Source organism: Mesoplodon mirus (assembly GCF_964341445.2).
Source record: "Mesoplodon mirus genome assembly, chromosome: 11".
In the NCBI taxonomy this organism is placed as follows: domain Eukaryota; kingdom Metazoa; phylum Chordata; class Mammalia; order Artiodactyla; family Ziphiidae; genus Mesoplodon; species Mesoplodon mirus.
In genome coordinates this window covers 21,255,773-21,271,714 of record NC_138987.1, presented here as the reverse complement: position 1 = coordinate 21,271,714, position 15,942 = coordinate 21,255,773, and the positions used below count along the sequence as shown (strand labels likewise).

General features: G+C 37.3%; 1 protein-coding gene across 1 annotated transcript in view; it reads right to left on the bottom strand.

The window, feature by feature from the left end:
• The window catches only part of CFAP54 (cilia and flagella associated protein 54), a gene marked incomplete at its 5' end in the record, with an annotated part of 318,667 nt that overhangs the window by 212,720 nt on the left and 90,005 nt on the right, over positions 1-15,942 (bottom strand). Inside the window, 4 exons of the mRNA XM_082636308.1 lie at positions 42-178; positions 9,528-9,713; positions 9,975-10,067; positions 13,791-13,967. Coding sequence (XP_082492434.1) covers positions 42-178; positions 9,528-9,713; positions 9,975-10,067; positions 13,791-13,967 — 593 coding nt within the window. The remainder of the gene's footprint in view (positions 1-41; positions 179-9,527; positions 9,714-9,974; positions 10,068-13,790; positions 13,968-15,942) is intronic.

Sequence of the window (15,942 nt, the reverse complement as noted above, 5' to 3'; positions counted from 1 at the left end):
CAATATGCAAATTAATATTTTAAAAGAATATTTAGAATTACCTTCTCTGTGTAATAGTCATTATATTGCTTAAACTAATAATGGATTGGTCATCCTGAAGCGGTGAAGCAACAAAATAATCCCAAACTGGTGAGAAAACTTTCTTAGACAATTCATAGTTACCAATCTGATAGGCGACCTGCAGCAGAAAGCACATTATCTTAAGCATTACGTGAATTTGTGAAATGTGTATTTTAAACAAGAATTCTGAGAAGGTCCTATCGCACACTAATTTCATACAAAGTTATTCACATTTGCTGTTCCGCTCTACGGGGCCACAGCAAGGTAACGACAGCCACTGGCAAGGGAGACAGACACATTTTGAAATCTCTTTTATTTCTAAATTGCATGGAAATTTGAAACTCTGTAAGGATGTTTCGAATGCTCATAAGCAAAACAAAGATCACATCTGAGCCAAATTAATTTCACTTCCATCTATCTCGGCAGTGCACTCCATTTAGTACAGACACTGTTATAATGAACAATCTGTTCCAAAAGAAACAATCAGATTTCTCAAACCCAAAATAATGAAATATACTTCATTCTCCTCTGGTTCTGACACTTTCCGAGCTATTGTGCAACAAAGGGTTCACAGCTGAAAAAGAGAGACGTTTCCAAGAAGCCCTCCTGTGTTTTAAGTTTAACACATTCAACATTCAGCAAAATAACTGATTTCACTGGTAAAACCTAGAAGCTCAGGAGAAAAATAAAGTCATCAACTTATCTATCTCTTTGAGTAGAACACAGTTCTTTAAATACATCTCTAAAAATCACTCTATACAAATATGTATAACAATATAAAATTGTACCACTTGAGTTATGTGCTGCTTTAAATCCTTAGTGGAAGCAGGTAGGATGTAAAGTATTAATAAATACATTAAATTAAGTATGCAAATGACATGTTGCTAGACTGTATTCAACACAAGGGAATAACTTACAGGGCCAGAACTTTTAAAATCTGCCAAGTCAGTACTCATAATCAACCAACCAGTAAACTTTTATGAAGTTTCTACTCTGTGCTAAGCACTGTAAAGATAGACTCTTCAAAGCTTAAAACGATCTCATACTCCATGAAACTGTAATCAAGTTACAGACGTAAAACACATGAAATCACAGAAAAATTGCAAATAACAACATCATAATTGTGGAGACTTAGAAAAGGAGAAATGAAGGCTATAAGGAGGAATCAGGGCTTGAGGTGAACCCCAAGGCAGGGATAAAGTTCAGATGGGCACAGTTTAGACAGAACCTCAAAAAGGTCTCATAATGGAAAGTGCCACAGTGCCTTTGAGACTGGAAAGACAGGTCAGAATTTCAAGAAAACTAGGCAGTATGATTGGATAGGTAAAGTGGGACATGATTTCAGAAAGCCCTGAAAATCAGGTGGAAGTATTTAAAGATGTCAAGTACTGGACCAAGCACTTTACCAGCATTGCTGTGTTGACTTCTCGTTGACCTCTATGACCATCCCTGTTTTTCAGATGAAGAAACTGGGGCATTGACAAGTTGAATAATTTGTACAGAGCCTGATAATCAGTTAAGAAAATAATAGAGCCAAGACTTAGTGTGACAGATGAGGTCCCTTCTCTGGGCCACAGTGGTCAAATGAAAAAGTTGGGCTAAGTGGTCACTAAAACACCATTATAATTCTAAGATTTACCGTGAAAAATGGTAACAGGTGATGTGTAAGGGAGTTGGTGAAACTATAACTGAATGCTCTTTCCTTTTAAAATATAGCCTTTTAAGAACAGTGTTATTTCTGGGTCACTTTGCTGTACAGTAGAAATTAGTGCAACACTGTAAATCAACTACACTTCAATTAAAAAAAGAGGGAGGGCCTCCCTGGTGGCGCAGTGGTTGGGAGTCCACCTGCCGATGCAGGGGATACGGGTTCGTGCCCCGGTCTGGGAGGATCCCATATGCCGCGGAGCGGCTGGGCCCGTGAGCCATGGCCGCTGGGCCTGCGCGTCCGGAGCCTGTGCTCCGCAACGGGGGAGGCCACAACAGTGAGAGGCCCGCATACCGCAAAAAAAAAAAAAAAAAAAAAAAAAAAAAGAGGGAAAATGTAAAAGTAATGTTATTTATTCAGTCAGTGGACATTGCAAAACAAGAAAAGATGCCATGATAAAACTAAGGTCTATAAATTCATGAGTCTGTGTGGGCTAACAGAGAAGTGCTGTGATAATCAGCCGGTTCAAAGATGGTTAACTAGTAGTCACCCGTAGGACAGATGTTAGAAGGAGTGAGGTTAAAATGAGAAAGAAGTACTAAATGACTAATGAGACAATTAAGCACAGGAGAGACCTCCTCCTTGATACATGACCTTCACACTTGGCTTCTACAACACATTCCTTTTCAGCTGCCTTGGCAAGCTCCTCCTCTTTTCCCCTCTCTCATTATGTTAGCATGCCCCAGGGCTCAGTCTTGGGACCTCCCCTCTCTCCTGTCTGCACTCCTTTCCTTGGGGCTGTCATCCAGCCCCATGGCTTTAGTTGTCACATGACTGCTCTCAAATCCCTCTGCTGCCCAGCCCTCTCCCCCGAACTCCAGATTCATACATCTAACTGACTACTCAAAAATTCTCTCTGAATATCTAACAAACATCTGACCTTAACATGTCCCAAACTGCATTTCTGATCTCCCCCTGCCCCAAATCTGTACCACTCACACCCTTCCCCAACTCATCCGAGGTCAAGTCTGTCCTTCCAGTTAGTCAGCTAAATTCCTTCGAGTCATCTTCTATTTTTCTCTGTCCATTGTTTCCATCAGGAGCTCTTGTTAACTCCTCCTTCAAAACATATCCAGAATCTGGCCACTTCTCACATCAACTACTATCACACTCGCCAAGCCACCCGCATCTCTCACTGGTTTACGGCAGTAGATAGCTCCCTCTGCTTCTACTCTCACCCCCTTACGGTGTACGCACCACACAGCAGCTCGGGTGAACCTTGGAAATAGAAGTCGCGTTATGCCATCCTATTACATCAAACCCTCTCCAGCGGCTGCCCATTTCACTCCAGGTGAAAGCCAAACTTATTACCATGGCCTGGAATCCTTTTAATGATCTGCGTTCTCACCCACCCACTCACCTTTTACCTCCCTAAACAATCCTTTTGGCCCCTCTGCCCCAGTCATTCTGGTCTCCTTGCTGTTTATATTATACCAGGTGCACTTCTGGAATCCTTCAGGCTTTTGTTCTAGCACCTTCTGTGGAATGCTCTTCCTCCAGAGAGCCACTCCCTCACCTCCTTCAAGTCTCTGCTCAAATCTCATCTTCCAGATGATGCCTACTCTGATCACCCTACTTAATACTGTACTCTACCTTCCTTTCCCCCAGTTCACATTTCCAATTCCTCTGACCATATTCTACATTTTCCTTCCATAGAACTTACCTTCTAATATACTAGATAGTTTATTCCTTTACCATGTTCATCGTTTATTACTTAACTCTCACCATGGCATTTTGCTCACTTCGCTTAGAACAGTGGTTCTCAAAGTATGGTACCTGGACCATCAGCATCTGCATCACCTAGGAACTTGTTATAAATGCAAAATTCTCGGGCCCTACCCCAGACCTGGTGAATCAGAAACTCTGGTATTGGGACCAGCAATCTGTTTAACCAGCACTGCAGATCATTCTGATGCAAGCTCAAGTTTTAGAATCACTAGCCTAGAGCAATGCCTGGGACAGAGTAAGCACTCGGTAATAATGTGTTAAATGAACTTAAAAATCCTCTTTTCCTGATAATTTCCCCCTACCTACAGAAGAGGACACCCAGCAACAGTACTATACAATAGCATGATTGACTGGCCCAGGCTGAGGGCCTGACCCAAGCTGGGTGTTTTATAGCCCCCCCTGCAAAGCAAGAGGGACCCCCTACAAACACCCAAAGTTTGGTTCTGATGTTAAGGCTGATGACACTACATGCACCAGGAGAATTTGAGAGAAAGTTTATTATTCACACAAGGGCCTCCCAGGGAGAGTCCCTTGGGCAGGCAGAGGCAGGTCTGGGATGGCTTTGGGCAGAGCAGAAGGAATAGGTTGGGCTTTGATTAGTGGCTAGAGGATAGGACTGGGGAAAGTTCCTGCCAGTTGGGACGTTTAAATTTCCTGCAGGCACCAAAGGAGAAGGTGAACTCATAGACCTCCCTAACAGCCTGCTCAGATGTGGGGCTATGGGAAAAAAGAAGGCTGAGGTTTAAAAACAAGTCAGCAGCCAAACATTAAAAATGAGTTCAGACTCTTTCTTACATTGGGTGAGCCAATCAGAGTCTCTTTTTTAGGAATTTGGAATCAAGATTAGAACACAGCTAGCCAGTCCCTGTATATGACTGAAACTGAGGAATACACAAAAAAGTTCAGGGGCTGTCATTTTCCCTCCCGAGTTGGAAAAGAAAAGAATGGAAAGTCAATATTTAAAAAGAAAAAGAAAGCAGATGTAGAGAGAGCCAGAGGTATGAGACTTGGAGCTGCCTGGACTTTGCAGCCTTCCCAGGGCCAGGCTGCATTCCCCCAAGCCAGGCTTTCTTGTAATCAGGGTCTTAACTGAAACCATAAGTCAAAATTATCTAAACAAGGGTTACTGTTGTGGTGATGAGATTGATTAAAAAAAAAAAAAAAAAAAAAACAGTTCAAAGGAAGAAGAAATGATACCTAGCATAGAACCTGGCACAAAGCAGACACTGAATTCATCAATAAATAGATGAGGGGCTTCCCTGGTGGCACAGTGGTTGAGAGTCTGCCTGCCGATGCAGGGGACACAGGTTCGTGCCCTGGTCCGGGAAGATGCCACATGCTGCGGAGCGGCTGGGCCCGTGAGCCATGGCCGCTGAGCCTGCGCGTCCGGAGCCTGTGCTCCGCAACGGGAGAGGCCACAGCAGTGAGAGGCCCGCGTACCACTAACTAACTAACTAGATAGATAGATAGATAGATAGATAGATAGATAAATAGATAGATAGATGAGCAGAGAGGTGGTAATGTTCAGAAAGAGGATAAGAGGGAAAAGAAGATTTGAACCCTCTTAATGAGATTTTTAAATGGGGATGACCACCTTTTACCTGGTAGCCCTATTTTTTTTTGAATGGTCATAGACAAAAGGCAAACCTCTATTAATAAAAGAGTTTCAATGAATTCATACATGAATTGGGAAAAAAATGTATGAATTTTAGTTTCCTTTCTCCTGCCACCAGCATCAAACTCTACTGCCCATACTGATCATCACGACCAGCAGGGCAGCACGAACCCAGGCAGAGAATAGATGGGAGAGATGTGGGCTCTAGAAGGACTTGGCACATGTTAGATGGTGAACACATGACTTCCTTGGAACCTGGACAGATCAGTAGAAAGGCATGAGCTCGTTCAAATGTCAGGCTTACCATCTACTACCAGAGTAACCTTGGGTAAATTATCAATACTTAACATCCCTAAGACACCCTTTCTGGAATAAAATGGGATTGGCAGAAGAAGGGTTAAATTAATGTTTACTCAACTTGAAATGAAAGTAATAATACCACCTCATAGAGTTACTGTAATCAATGGAATAATGAATCTTAAAATGTCTATCACACAGTTTTTTAATAAATGATATTCTTCACTTCCTTATCTCAACAAGCCATTGTGCCCACTCAGTATTTGATTTAGTAGTTCAATAATCCAGCAGTATGTGGCATTTGGTCTTGTATTCATTTTACAGATAGGGAAATTGAGACCAAGCAATTTGCCTAAAATCCTAAAATCCTGCTCACAGATTTCTAACTGTCTATATTTTATATCACATTATCTAGCCATTCCCGACTTAAAAGGGAATAATAAAAAGAAATGAGCCTATAAAGAGGTGGAAATTGGATAATATCTGTAGAAAACATATAATTCATAAAGTTTCCTCAAAAAATTTTCCAGATAGCCTAAACTAGTTTTCTACATTAACGGAAAATCCAGTAAAGATTCACCTGACTTTACTATTGTTTATAGAAAAATGTTTAGTAAAAGTACAACCTAAAACACCAAACCAAGTTAATCATAGGCATTTAGTGAAGTAACTCCATATTTTACTATAAAATTTTTAAATTTTTTAAAAAGTAGGATTATCCTGTAACTAAAAACTAGCCACTCTCATGAAAAATTGTAATTTTTCATTGCAATTCCAAAAGAAAGGTATCTTTTCCTGATAAAACTTGAAAGCTTAAACTCAAATTTTAAATTAAGGAGGAAATTTTATAAGGAAATTTTGCTTTAGCCACTTAACATTATGAGAGAGAATGGTCATAAACTGTCATAAATGAACTACACTATTGCAAATATAGTATCAGTAAAGAAACACAGGTCATTACTTTATGACACTTCTCATTATCCTAGCAGTATAGCTTGGACTTCCTTTTATTAACTTTCAATGAAAGTTCTGCCAAATAAAGCGCAGGAGTCAAACCACTCCCTGGAGAAAAATTAGACCTTGATGAAATATTCAGTCCCTCACTCTGAAATAACTCCATCACTGCAAATTAGGAAATATATTAGATTCCAAAGAAATCAAAACATCAGAAAACCATGAGCCAATATGACATGCTAAAGCAATGCCAGACAAATCCTAGCAATTCTCTCAATTAAATTTTCTTTGAAAAATATGATAATATAAAATTCCAGTAAGACCTTAGTTTATAATACTAATCAACTGTTAAGAGGAAAAAACAGCACAATAGAAATGTGATAAATTTTAGAAGAGCCATCAGCTCTACAGCCAACCATAAACTTAAAATTACAGGCTTGAGACTTAGGTCAATGAGTCACTTTTTCTAGAATCGCATTCACTGGTGACATGTTTTAAGTCAGGCAATCATTTCAGGAAAAAATGTCAATTCATGAGTATATCTATAATTAAGAACAACAATAATATTCATTAAGCACCTACTGTGTTGTAAGCGTTACAGTTAAACATTTGACATGCATAATTCCATTTAATACTCATAATAGTTCTGGGAGGTAACTACTATTATTATTCCAATTCACAGATGAAGGTTACTTGCCCAATGTCACATGGCTAACGTGAGGACCTGAAACTTAAACTCAGGTCTGTCTGTCTCTATGAACCCAGAAACTTCACTTCTATAAACTGATACTAAGAAAATAACCATGGATGCAGGTAAAGATGCTCAACATCACTAATTATTAGAGAAATAGAAGTCAAAACTACAATGAGGTATCATCTCACACTGGGCAGAATGGCCATTATCAAAAAGTCTATAAATAAATTCTGGGGAGGTGTGGAGAAAAGGGAACCCTCTTGCACTGTTGGTGGGAATGTAAATTGGTGCAGCCACTATGGGAACCAAAAGGAAGTCCCTTAAAAAACTGAAACTAGAACTACCATATGATCCAACAAACCCACTCCTGGGCATATATCCAGAGAAAACTATAATTCGAAAAGGTACATGCACCCCAATGTTCATTGCAGCATTATTTACAATAGCCAGGACATGGAAACAACCCAAGTGCCCATCAACAGATTATTGATTTAATGTGATATGTAAATACATACACACACACACACACACACACACACATACACACACACAATGGAATATTACTCAGCCATAAAAAAGAAGAAAATATTACCATTTGCAGCAACATGGATGGACCTAGAGATTATCATACTAAGTGAAGTAAGTCAGAAAGACAAATACCATAGGATATCACTTATGTGTGGAATCTAAAATATGACACAAATGAACTTGTTTATGAGACAGAAACAGACTCACAGACATAGAAAACAACTTACGGTTACCATAGGGGAAAGGGAGGAGGAAAGGGATAAATTAGGAGTATGGGATTAACAGATACAAACTACTATACATAAAATAAATAATCATCAAGTATTTACTGTATGGCACAGGGAACTATATTTAATATCTTATGATAACTTACAATGGAAAATAATCTAAAAAAATACATATATATATAATTGAATCATGTTGCTGCACACCTGAAACACAATATTGTAAAACAACTGATATATATTTTTTTATTGAAGTATGGTTGATTTACAATGTTGTGTTAGATTCTGGTGTACAGCAACATGATTCAGTTATACGTATATATATACATATACTTTTTCATATTCTTTTCCATTATGGTTTATTACAGGATATTGAATATAGTTCCCTATGCTATACAGTAGAACTTTATTGTTTATCTATTTTATATACAGTAGTTTGTATCTGTTAATCCCAAACTCCTAATTTATCCTTCCTCCACCCCCTTTCCCCTTTGGTAACCACAAGTTTGTTTTCTATGTTTGCGAGTCTGCTTCTGTCTCATAAACAAGTTCATTTGTGTCAAATTTTAGATTCCACACATAAGTGATATAATATGGTATTTGTCTTTCTCTTTCTGACTTACTTAAGTTTGATAATCTCTAGGTCCATCTGTGTTGCTGCAAATGGCATTATTTCATTCTTTTCTATGGTTGAGTAGTATTCCATTGTGTATACATATACTACACTGTGATATATTTTTAAGATGCAATACCATGCAGATGTTAAAAATTATGTTTTGAAAGAATACTTAATGGAATGGAAAAAAGTCAATTATGTATTAAATGGAAATATCAGATGTAAAATAATATGTACACTATGACTAAAATTATATATTATACATAAATTCACATACATATGTGTATATATGTCTATGTACATATTGTGTATAGACATATATATATGTGTGTATGTATACATACACACACAAAGAAAAGGGTATCTCTGGATCAGGGTTGCTCAACCTTCGCACTGTTGACATTTTGGACCGGATAACACTTTGTTGGGGGAGGGGTGCTGCCCTTTCCATTGTAGGGTGCTTATCAGCATCCCTGACCTCTACCCTCTAGATGCCAGCAGCACTCCTCTAGATTGTGACTACCAAAAATGTCTCCAGACATTGAAATATATGTCCCTCCAGAGGCCAAAACTGCTTCAGCTTAAGAACTGCTACTCTGGATGACAGGAAAACAGATAACATTTATTTCCAAAATTTCTAAAATCAATGTGTGTTGCATTTAAAATCCAGGAAAAGGGGCCTCCCTGGTGGCGCAGTGGTTGAGAGTCCGCCTGCCGGTGCAGGGGATACGGGTTCGTGCCCGGTCTGGGAGGATCCCATATGCTGCGGAGCGGCTGGGCCCGTGAGCCATGGCCGCTGGGCCTGCGCGTCCGGAGCCTGTGCTCCGCAACGGGAGGGGCCACAACAGTGAGAGGCCCGCATACCGCAAAAAAAAAAAAAAAAAAAAAAAAAAAAAATCCAGGAAAAAAGTGTTATTATAAAAAGCAAACTCATGAATACAAGAAGGAATGATTTATATTTTATGAGACTAAACTGCAATCATGGAAAATACATATTACAGGAGCTTTAGAATATCTGCTGTGACTGTTTTTTCATCAGAAATTACTTAGTATCTGCTTAACGGGAAAAAACAGAGGAAAAAATTAGAAGAAATCTTTTCTACCTGTGTTAATAACATCCGAGCAGTAACAGCAGAAAGAGGTGGGTAAACCAGAATTGGTTTAGTCGTCTCCCCAATAGCATCACCAATAAGCTTTCCATTAGAACAATAAGCAGCAATTGCAAAGATATATTTTTCATTGGTTTCTAAACCTTTTACTTCAAAAATGCTTTTGCCATCAGCTGGTATCTATTAACAAAAACATATTTCAAGTTATGCATGGAAAATTAAATGGGTCTTTAAACATATAATTAAGTGACCTCTTTATGTTACGGGAAAAAAACCTTTTTCATTTACTGTTGGATTTTAGTTATGACTCAAGATGAAATTAGACAAATTCACTGAAATAATGACTACATAAAGGAAAAAAATGAACAACACTCAATTGTCATTAATGAGACTTTTGGTAAGATTTCCTGACATTCAGAGGTTTTTTTTAATTCGACGTACCGCTTCTCCTGAGTTTGGGAGATGATTATTGTTCAGTCTTACTTTTCCATAGCCCCCTTCTGCTTTGCAACCCAAAATGCAGTACCAGGAGACCTGCCACGGAGAGAGATGAGCCCGTCATCTGTTGTCTGTTTAACAAAGCACTCAATTTCTTTTATCATGATGTGGCAAAAGGAATACTTTTCTACATAAAAATATAACTATTCAAGTTTTGAAACATGAAACCTAAGTTTATAAAAATATTTAGATTTACTCTTTAAAAAAGACAAATATAGTTTACCTAGGACCACCAAGACGAAAATATTATTCATTATTAATTATTTTTAACTACTATTAAGTGAGCAGTTCCTATGTGTTAAGCATTGTTAGGAAATTTACATATCCTTTCTCATATTTGAAACATCCCTATGAGATAGGATTTCTATTGCCATTTTGCTTTACAAAAGATGGAGATGCAGAGACGTTCAATAACTTGCCCAAGATCAGACAGTGGCAGGGAGAGACTCCAAAGATGACATCATATCATCTTGATGAAAAAAAAGACCTACTCCGAAATGATTTTCACATTTTATTTAATAATATGGGACAAAAATCAGGTACTAAAAAAAGCAAGATACTAAACTGTAGTATTTTAAGTAAAATGTAAAAATACATATGAAAAAGCCTGGAAGAAAATTTTCCTAAATAAGAATAGTAGTAGAGTTCGGATGATAAAACGGTAAGATTACGGATAATTTTTTTTCTCTAGTTTATACATTTTCTGAAACATGATATTATTTTGACAATTCTTAAATACAGATGTAAACCAAAAGCAAAACGCAAATTACACAGAAACAATCAAACTTAAACTTGATTAAATGGTCAGACAATGGTCTTTTTGCCAAGATGTCAAAATAATGGAGATTCCTCATGGTAATGCACTATTCTCACTGTAGGGGGTAAGGGAGAGAGTTGATACCTAGGGAAAAGCATTATTAGGAGCCATACTGTCCAGGGATTAGTGATGGAAGGGTTGTCATCACTGTGGCATTCCCTTTTCCCAAAGGCTCCATCTCACAACATCTCAACTCCTAAAACGGAAAATAAGGTAAATGTAATTGTCTCTAAGAAGCGACTGCCTCTTACAGCTTAGCCCGCTATTTCTTCCTCTGGGTCAATGGAAAAATCCTCATTGTATCTTGTCTGCACAAGTAGTTCTCAACTCTGGCTATGCACAAGAATCATTTTTTAAAATACAGTTTGTACAGAATCAACCATTTTTAAAAACTACATACACCTAAGCCTGCCTAGTCTCAATGAATAAGACTGTCTGGTACAAATAGCCGAACTTGTGTGTTTCCAAAGAAAATTTCTCAGGTGATTACAGAGCATTAGGAAAGGCAGAATTTCGAGGACAAAGAGAATGTTGAAGGAACTTGGAAGCTGGAGGCCAGGAGAAAAAAACTCAGCTGAATCTCAGAAAAATTTAGAAACTACCTTTCCTTGATTTTTCATGCAAAAAGAGTACCATGGGGCAGGGAGGGGGAAGGGAGAAAGATGGTGCTTTATGACTTAGATCAGTGGTCCCCTCCCTTTATGGCACCAGGGACCGGTTTTGTGGAAGACAATTTTTCCACAGACAGGGGCGGGGCGGGGGCGGCGGTGTGGTGATGGTACCGGCGGTAATGCTAGCAATAGGGAGCGATGGGGAGCAGCAGATGAAGCTTCGCTCGCTCGCCACTCACCTCCTGCTGTGCGGCCCAGTTCCTAACAGGCCGCAGACCGGTACCAGTCCGTGACCCAGGGGTTGCAGACCCCTGACTTAGATCATTATTGCTCTAAGTTAAGCTCTACATACAATCCAGAATTTGAAGGGTAAATTTTCTCTAAAAGCATTTTTACAAGCAGGCTTTATATTTCTATTCTGTTCCACAGATGAAAACATCTTAGTTTGTGAAACTATTAGAAGACTGTGTCCTTAGAGTCTACGTAAGAGAAACGACACCACGGACAAACCACCGCTAACTTTGGAAGTAAAAGTTTACAAATAACACTGGCATTTTCAACCATTAAAACAGATGCTAATGCAACAAATGCCTTAACAAGAGGTTTTGATAAAACAAAAGATGGCTGAAATCTCAAACTAGAAAAGGTATTTAAGTCCATAGCACCATCTAGTGCTGTGGAGTGGGTAACAGAAGGTAGAATTTCCAGGAGCACACAACTTTACCAAAATATAATATACATCAACTTCACATCATGTGCTGAGTGACAAGTCCTACAAGTACAGGTCAAGTATGGGATGCTTATGTCTTCCTATTAATAAGCATTATGAAATAAACTAGTCACTAATTTGAGATACATAAAAAATAAGAACCTGGTTAAATAAATCAAAACATTCAAGTAAAAACAAATGAAAACTCTTGGCAAATCATCCAGTCTTAGTTCTGTACTGAATTTCCAAAGTCAGTGATCCTTATTCTTAAACAGATCCCCAAAATCCAAAGTTGAATTTTAAAACTACTAGCAACTGCAATAATGCATTTATTATAGCACAGTTAGGATGAATGTTGCTTCTATTCCTCCAATTACAAGGCATTATGAAGGTGGTATTACTTCTCACTGATGTCCACCTCCCATTAGTCTGAAGCTTCCCAAAATGTGGAACCATGCTTTATTTGTGTTTATTTTTATACGTTACCTCACATAGAGCTTGACAGATAGCAGACACTCAATAATGCTCATTGGACAGAAGTTATGAAAAAAAATCATCAGATAATATAATCACAGTGTATAACCTCATTAACTGATTTTAGCTAACTTTATACATATGTTGAATACAAGGGATGGAAGGACATAGGTTAATATGCCAAGAATATGCTATAATATCTCATTTAATTTTCACAGAAGAAACATTTTACAAATGAAAAGATAACAAAATCAAATTTTTTAAAAACCCTCAGAAAGTATATTTAGATTTCGTAAGGTCATACTGCTGGGGTAGAGCTAGAATTTTAAATCTGTATTTGTCTGACTTCAAAGCCCACGCCCTTTCCACTATATCAAGACGATGTATTTAAGTTCAAGCAGAACATCCTAAGAATAATCAAAGAAACAACTCTGTTTTTTCTACAACACCAAAGAGCATGTGTTCATCACCCAAAAGAGGAAAATGTAATATCTAGAATATAAATTAGGTGGAACCAAATGCTTATGAGGAAACTAAATCTCAAATAACAGTCCCATTTAGGCTAAGTTCCAAGGCACTGGGGCTGCGAGAAAGAGCCTCAATAAATACATAAAGAGTTATGACTTATAATGTGGTTGGAATTATCATTTGTTTGCATTACAAGAATCCCCATTAACACAGAAGAACTTTCAGAAGAGTCTCTAAATTCACCACCCCCAAATTTTCTTATCTTCATCATTGGCTCTCAGAGTAACTTCTATCCCCTTCAAATGCCTGATTCCATTTCAAGGAAAACTTCTCGAAGTTGAGCACACTAGGATGTCAGCATATGACTGTGTCATGGTGAGGAAGATACTTCGAAATGCTTCTCTCTCATTTCTCCTTACTATATATCTGGGTGTAGCAATACAGGAGAAAGTTTCTTATAGCGAAGCTATAAGGAGCCAAAAGGGAAACAGCATAAAGGCAAAAGGGTCATGAAGAAACTACGGATAGTTAAGACACTGGAATACTAATCCCAGTGTTCAGTGTTTATATTAATAAATAAGATTATTCAAGCCCTAAAGGCAATAAAAGTATCCATCATTATAGTCATAAAAGTACTTACGTTGCTTTCTGTGAGGTAAAGATCATAACAGACAACATACCTTAACATCAGAAATAAATGGAGCAGGTTTTAATGTCACAGAACAATGAGTTCGGGCTAGCAGGATGGGTGGAGGAGGGACTCTGCTTTTCTTTCTTTTGTCAATTTCCACATATTTCTGATATGAATACAGTACACTTTGTTCTGCTTCTGTCTTCTCAATTAAAGAATATGCTTCCTATAATAAAGTGTGAAAATAGGAAAACACATTTCAAGAGCCTGAACTTCATTGTATTTGGAGAATTCTGGTGATGTTAAACATTATCTTGATATATGTATTTTTTGAGGCTCAGTGGTATACATATTTCAAGTATTGAATGATTTTCCAGAAGTAAAAAATAGCTACTAAATAAGGCCAAGTAAAAAATAGCTATTAAGGCAATGACATTATATTTATATGTCTAACATGTTTATCATTATTATCATACATTAATATATTTCATTTTCAAATCAAACCCTCTGAATATCTGCCATATTTCATTGTCCTTAAAAATTTCATAACAAAATTATCTGCATTGATACTTATGAACTATACACCTACACTCAATGCAACTTGAAATGTGACTCTCAAGTAATGACTATTGGTATATGTGGTTTATAAAATTATAAAATTATTTAAAACCAAATTATTATTTCTCACTATAAGCAAAAACAAATAAAATATACAAAAGTACTTATTCTATAAACCTAAAGGAAAGGCAATCACCTTTTTAAAAGGTTACACATTTAGTGATATCACATGAAACAAAAAAACATAAAAATCAGAAAATCTAAATAATATTTCAAAATAAATATAGTAAGGCTAACTATAACACCAATAATAATATATGTAAATGAGTTAAATCCTCTTTCACATAAAATTTTACATAAAATTAAAAAGCAAAGACTCTGAGCACTAACGCCAAAACCCAAGTAAAGATTAAAATTGAATGATAGAAAATAGACCAGCCTTTCCAAAGAACAGTGCTAGGACAATTAGACATCCACCTGCAAAAGAAGAAAGTGAGACCCATACATCACATTATATACAAATAGTTAACTCAAAATGAATCACAGACCCAAATGTAAAAGCTAAAATTATAAAATTCTTAGATGAAAATATAGGAGTAAATTTCTTCACAGCCTTGAGTTAAACAATGGTTTCTTAGATATGACCCCAAAAGCACACCAACAAAAGAAAAAGTAGGTAAACTGAAATTCATCAAAATTTAAAACTTCAAATGATACCATCAAAAAAAATAAAGACAGGGCCTCCCTGGTGGCGCAGTGGTTGAGAGTCCGCCTGCCGATGCAGGGGATACGGGTTCGTGCCCCGGTCTGGGAGGATCCCATATGCCGCGGAGCGGCTGGGCCCGTGAGCCATGGCCGCTGGGCCTGCGCATCCGGAGCCTGTGCTCCGCAACGGGAGAGGCCACAACAGTGAGAGGCCCGCATACCGCAAAAAAAAAAAAAAAAGAAAAGAAAAAATAAATAAATAAATAAAATAAAGACAACTGACAGAATGGGACAAAATATTTGCAAATCATATATCTGATAAAGGACGTGTATTCAGAATATATAAAGAACCGTTACAAATCAATAATAAAAAGACAACCCCATTAAAAAATGAACAAGGGGTTTGAATAGACATTTCTCCAAAGAAGATACACAAATGGCCAGTGAGCACATGAAAAGATGCACAGCATCCCTGGTCACTGGAGATGAAAATACAAAAACTGACTCAAGAAGAAAAACCTGAACACAGGAATAATGATGAAAGAAACTGGGAAAGATATCCAAAAAAGATATCCCAAAAGACTTCCCACAAGTGTCAGTCTCAAATAATACTATTTTAAAAAATATTTTGAATCTCAATGAACTGATTAATTCCTATGCCATTTTTAAAATTTCTAACTACAGAGAAAGCTCCTCAAAGAATATTCTAAAATTATTATAGCTTTGATAACAAAACCTGAAAAAATGACTGCACTTAAAAACATAGAGAAATCTTACAAATATAAATGTAAACATCCTAAATAAAATACTAATACACTGATCTAACAATATGTTACAGGAATAATGTACTGTAATTATATTGTCTCTCTCCCAGGAATAAAAGGATGATTTAATATTAGGAAGTCTAAGGATATAATTTAATTTATCCATAAATCAAA